Genomic DNA, 15,994 nt, shown 5'->3' on the forward strand with positions numbered 1-15,994 from the left:
TACCACAGGGTGTTCCACCTGCTCCAGCATTACAACTGCCCCATTTTTCCTCTAACTTTTTATTCTAGAGCTTTGGTGATTTATGGCATGGGGAAGGAGCAGTGACACCTCCCAGCTGCCTTCCCCTCCCTGGTCCAGCTAGGCCTTGGGCGATGCTGCAGACTGCAGCCGCTGCAGCTCTAGGGCACGGATGAGGAGGAGGAAGGCGATGCTCAGGAGAAGCAGCCAGAAGAAAACCCAGTAGTGCTGCGGGAGGAAGAGCCACGGCCGCCACAGCTCCACTGCGGATCCCTTGGACCTGGGGAGAAAGCAATGGGGGACACTCGTCATCCATGGGAGAGAGCAAATTCCACCTCCACCCCAGCTGGGGATGGGGAGGGCGTTTAACACAGCCCCAGGCCTTCCACAAACCAAAATGCAACAAGCCCGGGGAGGGCGTGGGTGACCCGCAACGCATGGGCAAAACTGAGGCACAGCAAGGTCTGGCTGAGGCAGCCAAACAACATTCTGGCCTTCCACCACTAAATCCCCCAGCCTGCTTCCCAAGTGCTGGCCACCTGGGGACCACAGAGAGTCCAGCAGCCGTAGGGGAATGCTGGGCACACACAGTGCTGCTCACGTCAGCCCAAGCTGCTCCGGCTCCTCATCCCCTGCCCTTGAGCCTCTGCCATCTGCCTCAGCCACCAGCTCCTCAGTCATTGCACTGCCCTGGCCCTGTGGCTCCAGTTCACTCCTGGGGAGGGAGAGGACAAGGTCTGTGCCATCCCACATGGGCCAACAGCAGCCAGTACCATGACTGCCCTGCCACCAGTTACCTCTGGGTGCTGGGCCAGCGCTGGGCCCCCTCTGGCTCCGTCTCACCTGCCAGGGCTGCTCGGCTGTCAGGGCTGGCACCTGGCTGGGCACCAAAAGTAGGAGCATCAGTGGGGACTCAGACCCCCAGTAGTACTGAGCCTGGGGACACATGCCCAACAGCAGGGCACAGCTCTGTGTGTCCCCCCTGCACATGTCCTTACCAAGAGCTGCTTGGGGATGACAGCGATGCTGACTCTGCGGCGGGCAGACCCCTGCAACAGAGGGGCTGGGGGTGAACACCACACCGGCTGCTTCTCATCACCTCCTTCCCTATCACCTCCCCAGCAAAGGCAAGGGACACCGAGGAGAAGGGACACTGCCAGCTCCCACTGGTCCTGCACTAAGAGGGGAAACGGGAAAGCCAGGGAGATGGGGGAAGGTCAAAGCCAAGGGGTTTGCGCCTGTCATTACTGCTACAAGCTGTGCTGGTGGGGCTGCCTAACCCCCTTCCCGAGCACTCCCCTACCTCTTGAGCTGTAGGGGAATCAGTGCCGAATTCAAGCTGGTGCTAGAGAACAGCCAAGCCTGTGGTTCTCGAGCTATGACCCTGCAATGCAGAGGGATTTGCCTGAGACCTCCTGGACAAGCAGCCACAGGAAACCCTGTCTGTGTCCCCCCAGCACTTTGAGGCTGCCCCTACATTTTGCCTTATCCCCAGCACTTCTAGCACATCTTCCCTGCAGCAAGCAGCGAGCCAGAGTGGCATTGCCTGGGGACTAGGGGGTGCATTGGGACAGCCAGCCAAGGGAGAACAGCAGGGCATGGGGAGGCAGTGGCTCCAAGATGGCTGAACTGGACCAGTTACCTGATGGAAAGTTCGCTTCAGGGGGTGAGGCCTCAGCCGTGGCTCCACATCATCTGGGAGCAAAGAGAAACCACCTTACATCGTCCCCCAACACTAAGATGGGGCTGATGTGCAGGCGGTCGCAAACCTCCCTCCCATCAAAAGCTGTCCTGGCCATTTGCTTTGTGCGTGGCAGGGGTGCCCTGAGCAGGGGGACCTGGTCACGTGCACAGCAATGGCACATGTGGGGCTTGGTGTCCAGGGACAGAGAGTTCTTTGTGTGCATGGGGCCCCCCTGCCCCGCATTCCCAGCTGGGCTATGGGGGGATGGCTCTCCAGCCACCAGCAGCTGCTCCCATGCTGCGTCTGCTGTTACAGTGGCCCCTTGCATCTGTCATCAGGTCCCAGCTGTTCCCCCACCACTGGTCCCCAGCTCACACAACCCATTGGCTCTGTGGTGCAGGGTCACACTGACCCCCCCGGAGGGGTGTGGGACCAAATCCTGCAGGGTTGCTCTTTGCAAACCCCATGTGGGCCCCCGTGGCAGAGCCCACCTCACCCTGGGTCTCTGCCAGCTGCCGGTTGCGGGAGTTTTGCTGGATCAGGCGCTTCATCTCCTCCAGCTCCGCGTGCTCCCGCATGTGGTGCCGCTTCAGGTTCTCCACGTGCTGGACCATCACCTCTGCTGCTCGGCTCATCCGGGCCTCCTGCAGCCAGGCAGTATGGCAGATTAGGGCCCCCATTTCCTGGTCCCTAAGGAGCCAGGTCTCTGCCAGTCCCTCCCTGTGCATCCCATAGTGCCTCCACTCAGGGAGTGCAGATACATCCCCTTCCTGCTCCCAAGGACAGGCAGATGCAGCCTGGTACGTGCAAACATGAGGTCAAGGCCAGCACCACGAGGAGGAGGGACAAACCCCAGCATGCCCAGGGATGGGTCCCCAAGCCCAGCTATAGCACCCTCCATCACTCCTAGCCCTGGCAGGGAGCTCTGGTTGTGCACAGACCTGGTGTACAGCCCCCAGCTTCTCTGCAGCGCTGGTTGCCCGCTCGACAGCTGCTGACAGCACAGCCAGGTTGTGCTGCAGCTGCTCCAGCATCTCCTTGCAGCCCACACTGGCACAGGATGGACCCAGCCTCTGTGGGGGGAGAGAATGGAGCTGCTGGAGCTGGGACTTTGAGATGTCCAAACCCCTCCCGGGCTGGATGTCCCCAGCACATGCCAGCCCCCTGCCCTGGTGCCCACCTACCTCCAGGGCAGCCCGGCACTGCCCCAGCTCCTCCTGGATGTTTTCCTCTGCTGCATCCCGTGCCCGTTTCTCCACCTGAACCCGTTGCTGCAGGGTGAACATGTCACAGCGAAAAGCCAGCGCGAGGTGGGCAAAGGCTGCCTGAGAAATGGGGGGCGAGAGATGGGACATGGGGCAGAAAGGAAGGCACCAGGACAATGTGCTGCTGTCCTCAAGGCACAGAGAGACCTCACAGTGTGCCACCAAATGGGGCAGTGCTAAAGACATTTAGCACTTGCCTTTCCCCAGCACCAGTTAGGTTGCTGCATGCTGGACACAGTCCCTTGAGATGCCAGCCTGAGGAAACACGTCTCCCAGGCAGCCGATAACGCACGGAAATCCCGAGCCCTCCTGGCAAGAGCACGCGCCGGGCAGACGCCAGCGCTCGCTGCGGGTCCTGGCTGATGGTGGAGCCTGACTCAGCCCTGGCACTCGCAGGGAAATTATTTTTATTATCGTGGCTCCCGCCAGCTCCCCAGCTAAGGGCGCTCTTCAACAGCTGCAGAGCACTTTGTAGGATTGCTGGGTGCTCAGAGGACAGACTCATCTTGCCATGGAAATGCAGCTGCCTCCAAATGCCAAGAGCATTGCTGGGAAAGGGTTTATAAGGTGTCTGCCAGTGGACTGCGGTGCCTGAAGGGTGCCCAGGAGCAGCACAGCCAAGGGACTGTGAGCCAGCAAGGTGTCCATCCCTGTGTCCCCCTTCCCTAGCCCACCTGCAGCCCCTGGCAGCCCTCACCTCCAGATCCTGCTCTGTCAAAGCCACCCTGCAGAAAAAGAAGTGCTGTCAGGGACAGAGGCATCATGGGGGCTGCATGCTGAAAATGCCCTTGTTCTGCCCCCAGGGGTGCCAGCCACCACCAGAAGCGGGAAGCCAAGTGCCCACTGCCTGGACAGCAACTCTTATGCAATGATAAAGGAGGAAAGTCCAATCTCTGGACCATGTGGTGCCCTGGTAGCCCCTGGAGAGATGCAGGTGCTCACTGGTCTTACCTGTGCAAGCCTAGTCTGTCCAGCACCGAGAGCTCACTGGGGAAACTCAGCACTGGCTCCTCCAGGGTTTCTGCACCTGCAGGGAGGCAGGGACACCACAATAGACCACACATGAGAACTTCTCCTCAGCCTTCCCTCCTCTCTCTGCCTTTCTGTCCTGGCAGGGAGCAGGTGCCCCTGGTGTGGAACCATCCCAATCCTTCCTCTAGCATCAGGGGGCCTTCAGGTCCCCCCAGGCCAGCCTCCCCTTCCCCATGTACCCACCAAGTGAGATGACCCCATCAGAACATGTTCCCAGACTCATCCACAGCTACTTCAAACCTTCCCCTAAAGGGACTCAGCTGGGATGTGGGATGGGGATTCACCCACCTTCTTCAGTCCTGTCACTGTCCCCGATGTGAGCAGCCTGCTCCTGCCTGTCCCTGCCTGGCACCTGGGAGGCACAAGGGTGCTGTCGGAACAAACCTCTCCCTGGTGCTGCATGGCATCCCAAAAAGACCAGCACCAAGAGGCTGAGCCCAAGGAACTGGGGAGGGAAGGGCCCCCCCAACCTGTTAACCTCCCCTCCCTCTCACCTCATTGACACGCTCCGCACTCTGCTGGCTCCCAGCCAAAACCCTCTCTGGGTGCCTCTGGGGACTGCTCATCCTGCCTGGGGACAGAAAGGGTGGTGGGAGCTGGGCAGCAGGGTCCCCTTCCCAGCCTGACACCACTTCAGAGGAGACCACTGAAAACATCACTGGCATTTTGGCAGCCTGCAGGCTCACAGGGAATGTGAGCTGGCAGGTGCTCTGCAAAATATCCCTGTGAGATTAAGGGAGCTGCTGCTAGGCTGGGCCAGGGCAGGGGGAGGAAGGCAAGGTGCAGAGGGTGGGTTACAGCTGGTGAGGCAGATACAGGGGAGAGGGTTGGGGTCCCAGGGCTGGAAGGGGTTGCAGGCAAGTGCTGCCAGGCCAGGGGACACCCTCCTGCTGCTCAGGAAGGGAGGGTGCAAAACCCACCACTTTGCCCCCATCCCCACCCTGGGCTGCCCTTACCTTCATCTGGAGACGTGGGGAGCCCGGACAGCTCTGCCTGCTGCTCCCTGTGGAAAGAAGCCTGGGTAAACCCTAAAGAAACTCAGAAAGCATCGGCAACATCCCACCCCTCACCCTCCCCCCACTGCCACGGCACCCTTTGGTGTTGCTGCTCCGGACCTGGGTCCTTTCCGAGCATCCTCCACAGCCTGCTCCGTCCCCATCCCCGCTCTCCCTGGCACGGGTGCAGCAACCCCCTCCACTCCTGCTGCTGCTGCAGAGCCGCCACCGAGGAGCCTGCCGAAGCCGTTTCCAGCCAGCAATGAGTCACCGGCCCGCGGCCGTGCTTTTCCTCAGCACAGTCTTTTTTTTCTCGCCCTGGCTGCCAAGCAGACCTCACTGCGAGCTGGCCTCTTCCAGCACCACAACGAACCCAGCTGCCGACAGAGCCCAAGCACCATCTCACATCACCCCCTGGGGATGGCAGGTCTGGGTGCATGCTTTTACCCCCCTAAAAGTGCACTGGGATGGCCTCATCAGTCCAAAACCCTGCCTTGGGTGCAGGAAAGTCTGGCAGCTCTGTAGCATCCCTGCTCACTGGGGCCAGGGATGCTGGAGCTCGCCAAGGATGGCAGGTCACCAGTGCATGGAGATACAGGGGCTGATGTGCAAAGGGCCTCTGTGGCACCATGCTGGATCCCAGCACATAACTTGGAAAGGGTTTGAATCCCCAAACTTTGCCCTTAGCTCTGGAAAGGGCTACAGCAGGGTTTTTCCCTCGCCTCCTGGCAAGCCTGGGGGTCATGCCCTGAGAGCAGTGGCTGCAGGAGAAGAGGGTGCCATGCCAAAATGATGCTCAGTGTCCCTTGCCTGGCACTGCCATCCCCATCCCATCCTTGCCAGCACCCCAAGAGCCACAGGGTGAACTTTTTGTGCACATACCTCCGAGGTGAGAGGCCGGGTTGGCAGCTCATTCTCTGCCGCTGCCGCCGCCGGCGCCCCTGGGTGAGTCCCTGCGCCTCCTCTTCCCCCTCTCCCAATGAGGTCCCTGTGAGTGGCTTCATTTGTGGAGCACAGAGGCTCCAGGACCAGCACACCTATCATGAGAGACACGCAGTAGCTGTGCACAGATGGAGAACGCCTCTAAATGTTATATTTTTAAAGCATTTTCTCACCCAGCAGGAGCTCCGAGCTCCTCTGCTTAGCATGGGGGCATGTGGGAAAAGAGGTGGGGAGGCCCACTGTGATTCAGGAGGAGGCTGGTGGGATTCAGGTGGGCATGGTGCAAGGCAAGTGAGGAATTTAATACAAGCCCCATTTGTGGGCAGCGCCGAGGGGGGACTTTTGCCTGGGGCTTGTGATGTGGGTCATCTCTGTGTGGGGAGGTAATTTTGCACCCACCAACCAGTGTGAGCACCCAGTGCAGAGTGAGAGCGACCCACTGTCCCCCAGGCTGCAGACAGAGCAATCTCCAAGCATCTTCCTGCAACACTGGCTCCCAGAGAGACTAATATGAAAGATTTCCGAGTCCAAGGGAGCTTGGACAACTCTTTTAAGCTGTTTTATAACATTTGAAGAATTAGAGAAAGATGCAGAAAGCCCACAGAGTCCCTCTCCCAGCCCAGGGTAAAGTCACTGTGCAGAAGGGACTGTCCCACAGGACACATCTCCTCAGAGGCTGTTCCCACAAACATGCAGATATGGGGCAGAAGGAGAAGTTTTCTGGCCAGGACAAGAAATACAGCAGAAGTTTAAGGGGACAGAGAGCAGGGACTGCTTGAAGCCCCCCATACCTGTGCAAGCCTTGGCCGAGCTCAGTCTAGGTCACCCCAGCATCGAGCAGGGCCATCAGCCGACTCGCAGAGCCTGATGAAGGTGTAAAAGCAAGCAGCACTTGCATCTATCGAAGCCAGCCCATTTCATGCCCATACACTGGGAATTGTTGTTGACACCTTCACCCCCCCAGGGGCTCAGGAGCCCCCAGCCACTGGGCATCAGCCAAACTCATCACACCAGCAAGCATCAGAGTCCTCTGGAGGGCTGGTCCCTGCTGCAAAGCGCTTGCTCCATCACAGCCATGGCAGACCCTGCTGTCTCACTACAGCTCTGACAGCCTCACAGACACTCACTCCTATCTTTGTTTTACGGATGGAAATACAGAGGCACACGGCTGGTTTGGCATAAGTAACCCCCTGGAGAACCAAACCGAGCGCTTTCCCTCAGCTTGGCGACTTCACCAAACGCTCCCCGGGTCATTACCTGCCTGAACTCGTCTCAAGCAGCCGAAGGCAGATGCTGGGGCCACCCATCTCAGACCCAGCACTCAGCGCTGTTGGGCCCCCATCAGACCCAGGAGGGGGTCAGGGGACGTGGCGTGGCTGGCAGATGGTGGGTCGGGGGGTGCTGGAGCCCCACACGGTGCAAGCTGCCAGCAGCAGAGCCTCCCCGGAGGGGAGAGCAACTGCATCTGCAGCAGAAGGAGCTGCCAGGGACAAGCCAGATGAGAGAAGGCCTTTAAAGGAGATGCACAAGAGCAGCTGGGAGCTCCCTGTGCCGGCCGGGGCGGGTGGAGTGGGCTGCAGGTGGTCAGGTGACCTCTGCTTTCGATGAAAGGCCAGTTCCTGCACCCACTCTTAGGAGGTGACAGAGCTGGGAAAGACAACGACTGCTCCCTCTGTGCCGGGTGTCTGTAGAGCAGAGCAGTCCTGGGCAGGAGGCTCAGGGCAGGGTGGTGGCACTCAGGACCTCCACAGAGACGGGGGATCCCCCCATGCTTTCATGGGGGACTCAGCACCAGGCTAAACCAGGATAGCTGATTAGGAACCCCTGTATTAGGTGATGCAGGGAAGCCATTCTGCCCAGGCCCCCCATTCCTCCTGCTCCTCTCAACAGTCCTACTTTCCCACCAGCCATCACCCCACTGCCCCTTCCCCTGCCCAATCACTTTACTCAAATCCATCACATCCTCTAAAGCAGCTTTCTTCCCCTAATGAGCTTACAGAGTCAGATTCGATGCTCAGCACTACCAGGCTAAGCAGGCAGCTGCTGTTGCCCCCCCTCTTTGTGCCCAAGGTACCCTGATGTACCCCAAGGAACAGTGCAGCCCCTTGGGGTCTGCAAACCTCTTAAGCCCTGGGAGGGCAAACAGCATCTCCCAGCCCCGGGGCAGACCTGGCCCAGCCTGTGCCCTGCCTGCCAGAGCAAGAGGCCAGGGTGTGGCCCCAGGGCCAGAGGTTACAAAACAAGGGGGGGTGGAGGACAGACACCTTTGCACAGAGCCCTGGCTTCCTCCCCAGGAGCAGCAGCCTGGCACCAAGCAGCAGATGAGGCTCTGTGGCCTCTCCTGCAGTGTCCTGGCAGGTCCACAGCTGCAGCAAGGTGCTCCATGAGGGACACAGACCTAAGGACACCATCACACTAGCTCCCCTATTCCCTCCCACGCTCTGGGGAGAGTTAATAAGAGGCAGTGCCCCTCTTTGCAAACCATCCCATTCAAACAGCCTCTAAAGCATTTACTTAAAGCACACATGGATTTTTTTCTATTCTTATTTTTAGCCTTAGAGCATCTAAATCGCGATTGCAATCCAGGTTATCATAGAGCCTCAAACAAGAAAAAGCAGCCCAGCTCCCCTCACACAGACCTGATCAGTGGGAATGAACAAGACCCTGCTGGGAGTTCTCCAGCCCAGGGAGGTGAGCACGTGGCTGTGGGATCTGGCTTTGCCCCCTGTTCTCCTTCCAGCGAGGTCCCTCCGGCAACGCAGCAGCTACTGCAGCAGCATCTTCCAGGGCTCCTGCTGAAGCTGAGCTGAACTTGCAGCTCAGATTGCAGAGACTCTGGTCATCTGGATTATCCACTTCTTGGAAGAAAGCTGCTCACACCGACACTGGCTGCTACTGCTGATGTGGCAAACGTGATTTATTAGGTCTGTGCAGGGGCCCAACAGTAAAACAACAGCCCAGCCCTACCACAAAGTCACCTTTCTGAGGCCCTGGCTCCTCAGCCGACAGGGACCTGGCAGCCACCAGACTACCCAAGGGAGAACATGGTTCTCTTCTCATGATAAAAAGGTTGTTGGCAAAAGGATGAGAAGGAAAAATGTTCTTTTTATTCAGTTTTAAATTCCAAGTTAAAAAAAAAAAATTGCTGAGCCTTCCCCAGAGCACTTCAGCCTGACATCTGGGTGTCACAGCCCCCAAGTTTCCATGCAAAGCAGCATCAGCACGTTGGGGATTACACACAGGCAATTAACAGGCTGTCACTGGACATGCAGTTACCTCCAGGGAGAAGCAGGGTGACTACTGGCCCCTGACACTGCTGCAAGAGGGTGACACAGCAACTACCTGGACATGCCCGCAGCTCCTGCTTGGAGAGGGGCAGCCCCTTGGGGATGGATATGGACCATTTTCAGGAAAGCTGCTGAGTTTCAGCCCTTTCCAGCAAGCTGCTGCATGGCCCCAGGCTCCTCCAGGGCTCTGATGTCTGGTGTTTAATATCTGTGGATGCACTGTTCGCACACCCCTGCCCAGCCCAAGGATGTCTGCTGCCCGATCATGGCACCACGATGGCACTTGGGGAGTGGAGGGATCATCTTGTCATGAAACTGGTTCAAAAATTACTGTGGAAGCAGCAAAGTGGACAGATAATTCATGCAATCATATATTATGGATTTCCTTTAAAAAAACCAAAGAACTAATAGGCCAAAAAGGGAATTCCCCACTGTACTATGAAGGAAGTAAATCTCTACAGAAGAGGAAGCAGATAAGGAACCACTGTCAAATGTCACAAGTAGACTGGCTGAAAATTATACACCTATAATATATGCATTCAACATCCAGCCTAAGAAAGGTCTTGGACAAAGCTTCAGACAATTCTCTCCACCAATACTGCTATTAAATCAGGGCAAGGGCAAAGCCAGTCCTGGTGCTCCCTCCACCCTTGGATAAGGTTCTGCTAAACTATAAAACCTGACAGATGTTTTATGCTGCATGCACCTCTTTGCACTGTTCAAGCTGGATTTTAAAGTTCTTGAGGGTCAAGAGGAGTCAAAAGTAAGGTTTTCTGTGTGGGTGCTACCAACTGCCACATAAACAAGCAGTCTATCACCAGCATGTTTAGTGTCTCTGGGGTTTGCTCCAAATTCTCCTTACACAATTGTTATCTGCACGTACACCCTAGAGGAATCCACAGCACATGATAAGCTGCAGCCAAGAGCAAAACCAGGGCTAAGAAGGCTCTGTCCACAAGCCAGAGTAATGCTTCCCAGCAGAACAGGAATCCCCCTTGCAGTCTGCAAAGCTGATCCCTTCCTGACTACCCTTTCTTGCAAAACCCACGTAAGCTGGCCCAAAGCACAGCTCCCACTGTGTCCCGACAAGTTGGAGGCACAAGCTGCAGTGCAGCAGCAGCAGCCAGGAACTGTCACAGTGAGCCCACTGCCTAAAGATAACACCGAGGAGTTACAACAGCAGACACCCCTTGGGGAGCAGCCGTGCGCCACGGCCGGAAAATTTCCAACCCTTTATCACTGCCCAGTCCACAGAGACACTGAGGGTTCCCCACGGAGCTCCAGTGCACACGGCCTGTACCTTCTCAGCAATGACACCAGGAAGCTGATTGCCATGAATTTGAGATCAGTTTGTCCTTGGTCATCTTCACATGACCGACAGCCACGGCCAGATGGAGCAGTGGGGACAATGACACTGAGGTCATTTGGTAGAAGCTCTGCAGGGAAACTGCAAAGACCAGAGCCTGCTACCTAATAAAGCCAGAACAGCAGTCTCAGACCTTGATGATCATGGCACAATTTCTATTTATGTCATATTTTGGGCAGCCCTACAATAGCTTCACTTTACTGAGCCACTAACTCAGTGGAATGCAAACACAGCAACAATCCAGCTCCCTGGAGGTTTCTGTCTTCCAGCTAATGCAGACTTTGAAGCCTCATCAGTCCACTGTCACCTAAAATAGCTTAAGAGATTCTTATATAAAGAAATCTGTGCTCTCAGCCTTAAGAGCATCACCTAATGCTTCAAAGTTTCCTTCCTCTGGCTGGATCTAAATGAGCAAACTTAAAGCAGCCACGTCACACCTACAAGTTTTAGTTCCCTTTCTCCCTTTGTAGATGTAAATGTTTATGGATTTTTAAATAGCTCCAGAACTATGCAACACTTCTAACCTTCATTAAAACCCTAGCAGTACCTCTCTGAGTCCATCCACTCTCTCCCATCCTTTTCTTCCCAGCTCCCAGACCAGGAGGTGCCTAAATGAGGTTTCATGCAGGTATTTTCAAGGATACAGGATAGAACTTTGGGCACAGTCACACTATAGAAGCACTTTTTATTAGAGTATCATTAAACATCCTGCAACGGGAAGTGTCATCATCCCTGGAAATATGTCACACACAGCAGGGTCCCTAGCAAACAGGAAAAAAATGTGGATTTAAAGCAGAAAATTCAAGTTTCCCAGCTCTTCAGCTAAGTCCCACTCTCCTGAACCCAGAAATCTGTAAATCCCAGCCGATCAGATACGCAGCGCAGCAGACCGCCACACTGCTCCGAAACCAGCTCAGCTCTCGGAGAGGAACGCTGACACGTGCAGAGCTTCTGCCTTGGAATGTGACAATGTAAAATCAGGATAGTGAATTAGGTCCAGAATTATTAGCCTCACAGAGCCTCAAATCAATATCTGTCCTGGTTCAGCGATGTGTTTTGGACATTAATAACTCAGAATCTGCGAACTCAGCCCCAACAGCCCCACCCGGCCGGCATCCTTGGAGGGGCGGGGCGGGGCCGCCATGTTGAGTGTGGCTGGGCGGGGGCCGCCATGTTGAGTGCGGCTGGGCGGGGGCCGCCATGTTGAGTGCGGCTGGGCGGGGGCCGCCATGTTGAGTGCGGCTGGGCGGGGGCCGCCATGTTGAGTGCGGCTGGGCGGGGGCCGCCATGTTGAGTGCGGCTGGGCGGGGGCCGCCATGTTGAGTGCGGCGGGCCGAAGGGAGAGCCTGGAAACACGTTAATTGTTCAAACAAGAGCCCTCACCTCCGAGCTCCGGGGATGTGGGAGGCTGGGATGGCGCTGCCCAGTGATAGTACCCTCACATCAGATGCTGCCGTGAGGCTTTGGATACTCTGTGGGGCACAGACACCATCTGTGGGGTTCCACCCCATTGGGGGAAACCCAGTGCAGGGTGGGCTGCAGCTGCCACTACGCAATGAGTGTTCTCTATGCAAGGAACCTGTCACCTCGCAGTTCCCTTTGGTGGTCACCTGAGAAAAGAAGAAGACAAATCAAGAACAGGGAAGCCCACCGCCATGCACAGCCAGCATGGTGCCAGCACGGCTCCATCACGGCTCTGGCACAGCTCCATCACGGCATCACGGCGCCTGCTGGCCTAGAGCAGAGAGCCTGTCATCCCCCATGACAGAGACCCCTGCACCCACCTCATCTGGCCCCTTCCAGCACAGCCTGCAGTGATTTCTTCAGAGCTGCATTGCTCTGATCCAGGGCGGCAGCCAGATTGCTCCGGTGAGTTGGGGTGACCTGGGAGCAAGAGAGCATGAGCTTGGAGCGCTGCCCTGCCAGGAGCCCACCTGAGACCACTGGACCAGGTCCCAGGCCAGCTGCAGCCCTGGCTGCCGGCTCACCAGCCCATCTGCAGGACCTGAGCCTGGTCTCGCTCACCTGGCTCTGGTACATGGTAAGCATGGCCGTCACCAGCTTAGCATAGTCAAGTGATGTGGCAAAGGCTGAGGCCTGCCGGCACAGCGTCAGGACCAGGAGATCCAAGAGCTCCGGGGGCAACACCTCCTGGAAGAAACCCAGGAGCGGGTAGGAGAACTAGTCCTTGCTCCAGCACTGCTGGAGTCAGCAAGGAAACCTGGGGGACAAGGGGCCTCTCTCACCTGCCGCCCCAGAACGGCCTGCACTACCGGCAGGAGCTTCTCTGACAAAGGCATCTCCAAGACTTGGCTAAAAGCACAGTGAAGAGAAGACGTGCTGCTTCACGGCCTTGCTGGTGCTCCCGAGTGGCTGGAGCCAGCTGACCCATCCGGGGAGGCATGAGGCCAAAGCAGCACTGTTGACCCTGTAATCCCTTACCTTAGCACCAGCTGCACACAGTGTGGCTCCAGGCACTCCTCCACAAGCTCACACACCAGCTTGGTCTGCTCAGCACCTGCAAGGGCAAGTCAGATGGGGAGAGCCTCCAAAGGCTGCCAAATCCATAGGGATGTGCCCAGCTCTTCCTAGCAGCCCTTCACGCAGGCATAGTGTCAGTTAGGACATGCAAAAACCACATAGTGCCCCGTTCTATTGTTCAGGATAATCCTGCTTCCTTTGCCCACCTGCACTCAGGGTTTAAATAGCACCAGTCCCTAGGAAAAGGGGTTCACACATGAGGAGAGGCATTCAGCCAGCAGCTGGGAAAACTGATGCTGGAAGCTAGCTTGGCCTCCCCTCCCTCTCCATCTCAGGCATCTGTAAACCCATCTCCCATTCTAATGCAAGTGATTGCTTGCCCAGGTAAAACCAGCCCTATGTCTCCATGGATCCTAACACATGTTCCACGTGACAAATGCCTCCCAGAAGACAGCACTTTGCAGTTGGGGCCCTTCTCCAGCTCCCACAGCCATGTCTCCCACAAGCCCACCGCACCTTCCCCTGGCTCCTGCAGGACCGCAGCCACCAGCACATGGCAGAAGGGCTGGGAATACTTGGAGCAAAATGAAGCGAGGGCAGCCATGAGGTGTCGGGAAGGTGGCTGGGTAAGGGACAGGACCTAGGGACAGAAAAGGCAGGAGGTGGGGATGGTGGAGAAGGGAAACAGGGAGCAGGAAACTTCTGCTGCCCTTGCACGTACTCGCCTGAGGAAGAGCTGCTCTGCCAGGATGGCCGCGCTGGTGTAGCTGAGGTCAGGGGTGAGAGCCAGCAGCCACCTGCAGAAACGCCCCAGGAAGGGCTCTGGGCACACAGACAGCTGGAGGAAGGAGCACAGTCCTTCAAGCTGGGGATGGCAGAGGGGATGGGACGTTAGGGATGGCAGCAGGCCCTCCGCAATACTGGCGGCTGCAGCAGGGATGCTGAGACTCACCTGGCTGGGGGAGCAGTTGTTCAGGATGCAAAGCTCAGGCGGGATGCTCAGCTCAGAGTGCTGGAGGGAAAACAGTCCTAAGTAATGCACCAAATAAATCAACACACAATATATGGCTCTAAGGATTTTCCTTTCCCCTCACGTCAGCCAGCGCTGTGCCCACAGGCTGCCCCTCACACAGCAACCCCTGCGAGGTGCAGGCACGAATCGGTATCCCAGCCCAGAGGAGGTGGCAGTAGGGCTTTCTATCCTTGTCCAGTCAGTCCCATGAAACCCACCTCCTTTCTCACCCCTTTTGAGGCCCTGGCACGAGCCCATTTAGACCACTGGCTCCAGGAGACAGACAGAAGCAACCACTTACGCTGGACTCCTGCAGCAGCAGCATTTTCAGCTTCTGTCCATGCATCTGAGGGAAATGAGATAAAGGAAGGGGAATCAGGCTGTAAAGGCTCACTGTCTGGAAGGGGAGAGCAAACCCTACCCAGTACCTGGAGAAAGAACTGAGCCTCTGCTGGCAGCTCTGTTTCGGGACTCTTCCTGAGCTCCCCAACTGCATCCTGCTGGGAGCTGTCTGGAGCAGCCCCATCTGTGCCCTCAGCACATGTATCCACTGAAGGCTCCTCAGGCATCTCCTCTTCTATCCCTGTCACATCCCCACATTCCTGGGGTCCCAGAGGGTCAAACACCACCTCCTCCAGCAGCAACCTCTTCCTCTCTCTGTCACTGATCAACTCCGCTCCCTCCTCCAACACTTTCTTGCGCTTTCCACCTTGAGGCACAGAGTCAGCCACATCTCCAGTGGCACCAGGCTGCTTCCTAAAGCACCAGTTCAATTTCCTTTGCCCCTCTGGTTTGTTCTGGGCAATTTTCTGGCACAGGCACCTAAGCTGCTGCTGGCATGTAGACGAGAGTGGAGTGGGAGATGGGAAGCGCTCTTCTGTTCTTGTTCCCTGCCGGAGCAGATCCCCCAGCGTCCGCATCCAGGGATCCACATGGGAATCCTGTTCCATGGCCTGGAGCAGCTGGCCAAGGCAGCCCCCTGGTACTGCATCCCGCATCACGAGGAGCAGGGAGAAGAAGTTTCTCTGGCACATGATAGGCAGCAGCAGCAGCCGTGGCTTGCTGGGTAAGGGGAGAAAAGGAAAGGCAACTTGTCACAGCAAACCTCCTCGTCCTGACTCCAAGCTGCCCTGTGTGCCTCTCTATGGAGCAAGAGGAGGCAGCAGCTAACGCCTTCACCAGCTTTTGCAGACACAAGCTGGGAGATCAGCTGGCCGCTGATACGATCCCAGACTCAGGCATAGACCACTGCACTGGGGTAAGTGGACATGCGGTCCCAAATTAGGCACCTGACACGCCAAACCTCCCACAAAACACCAAGTTTTAGAAACGCATCTGACTCACACAGCCAGGACGCCCTGTGGCTCCTCCAGCACGGGCTCCTCGGCGCACAGGGCTGCGGTGAGGGCCTGCCAGGGGAACGCCTGTCCCGGTCCCTCGCGGGGCTGGTCCCGCTGCACCATCCGGAGGGCGGCGAGTGCCCCGGCGGGGCCGGAGGCCAGCGCGTGGAGCAGGAGGCGGCACGGCCGGGCAAAGCTCTGCAGCCAGGGCGGGCAGCGGGGCTCCATCGCTGCTGCGGGGGCTCCACAGCCGCCTGCGAGACACGGGGGAGAGCCGGGCACGGGTCACACGGGGAGAGGCGCGGGAGCATCAGGACCCGGCCTGCCGTGCTCGGAGCCGACCCCGGCGCCAGTTTCGGGGGCTGCCCTTACCTGCCCTTCCCGCCCGAGGATGCGGGAGCGTCACTGGGGTCGCACCGGGAGCCCCTCGGAGCCCTCCAGCACCCCTTCCCCGGCAGCTCCCCCATCCCCGGCTCAGTCCCCGCTGCCCTCCCGGGGAGCTCCCCCCGCCCCCTGGGCACTGCCCCAGTCACTGCCGTGCCCCGGGCACAGCCGGGGCAGCCCCGACACTC

At 57.6% G+C, this 15,994-nt stretch overlaps 2 protein-coding genes across 6 annotated transcripts; both read right to left on the reverse strand.

Annotated features, from left to right (window-relative positions):
* Positions 1-43: 43 nt before the first annotated feature.
* Positions 44-12,056, reverse strand: LOC135402515 (inositol 1,4,5-triphosphate receptor associated 2-like). 5 transcript variants are annotated; one of them, XM_064635776.1, is made up of 16 exons: positions 11,973-12,056; positions 8,576-9,553; positions 5,877-6,031; positions 4,956-5,002; positions 4,494-4,570; positions 4,288-4,351; positions 3,919-3,994; positions 3,665-3,692; positions 2,887-3,027; positions 2,644-2,775; positions 2,199-2,346; positions 1,661-1,713; positions 1,017-1,067; positions 816-898; positions 620-733; positions 44-298 (listed from the first exon to the last, which is right to left on the reverse strand). In XM_064635776.1, the coding sequence occupies exons 3-16, from the start codon at positions 5,996-5,998 to the stop codon at positions 139-141; spliced, it is 1,296 nt and encodes a 431-aa protein (XP_064491846.1). In that variant the 5' UTR covers positions 5,999-6,031; positions 8,576-9,553; positions 11,973-12,056; the 3' UTR covers positions 44-138. The 5 variants fall into 5 exon arrangements, with proteins under 5 accessions (XP_064491846.1, XP_064491843.1, XP_064491844.1 ...); XM_064635773.1 differs by having other exon boundaries at positions 7,194-9,553; XM_064635774.1 differs by having other exon boundaries at positions 5,877-6,800; positions 7,194-9,553.
* On the reverse strand, positions 11,255-15,909 carry FANCE (FA complementation group E). Its single transcript, XM_064635762.1, has 12 exons — positions 15,795-15,909; positions 15,427-15,676; positions 14,511-15,144; positions 14,384-14,428; positions 14,023-14,082; positions 13,792-13,935; positions 13,587-13,710; positions 13,032-13,107; positions 12,836-12,902; positions 12,615-12,740; positions 12,374-12,473; positions 11,255-12,199 (listed from the first exon to the last, which is right to left on the reverse strand). Exons 2-11 carry the CDS (start codon positions 15,648-15,650, stop codon positions 12,375-12,377), a joined length of 1,599 nt encoding a protein of 532 aa, XP_064491832.1. The 5' UTR covers positions 15,651-15,676; positions 15,795-15,909; the 3' UTR covers positions 11,255-12,199; position 12,374.
* Between the last annotated feature and the right edge of the window lie 85 nt (positions 15,910-15,994).

The sequence above is a fragment of the Pseudopipra pipra genome, chromosome 25, assembly GCF_036250125.1.
Source record: "Pseudopipra pipra isolate bDixPip1 chromosome 25, bDixPip1.hap1, whole genome shotgun sequence".
Classification (NCBI taxonomy): domain Eukaryota; kingdom Metazoa; phylum Chordata; class Aves; order Passeriformes; family Pipridae; genus Pseudopipra; species Pseudopipra pipra.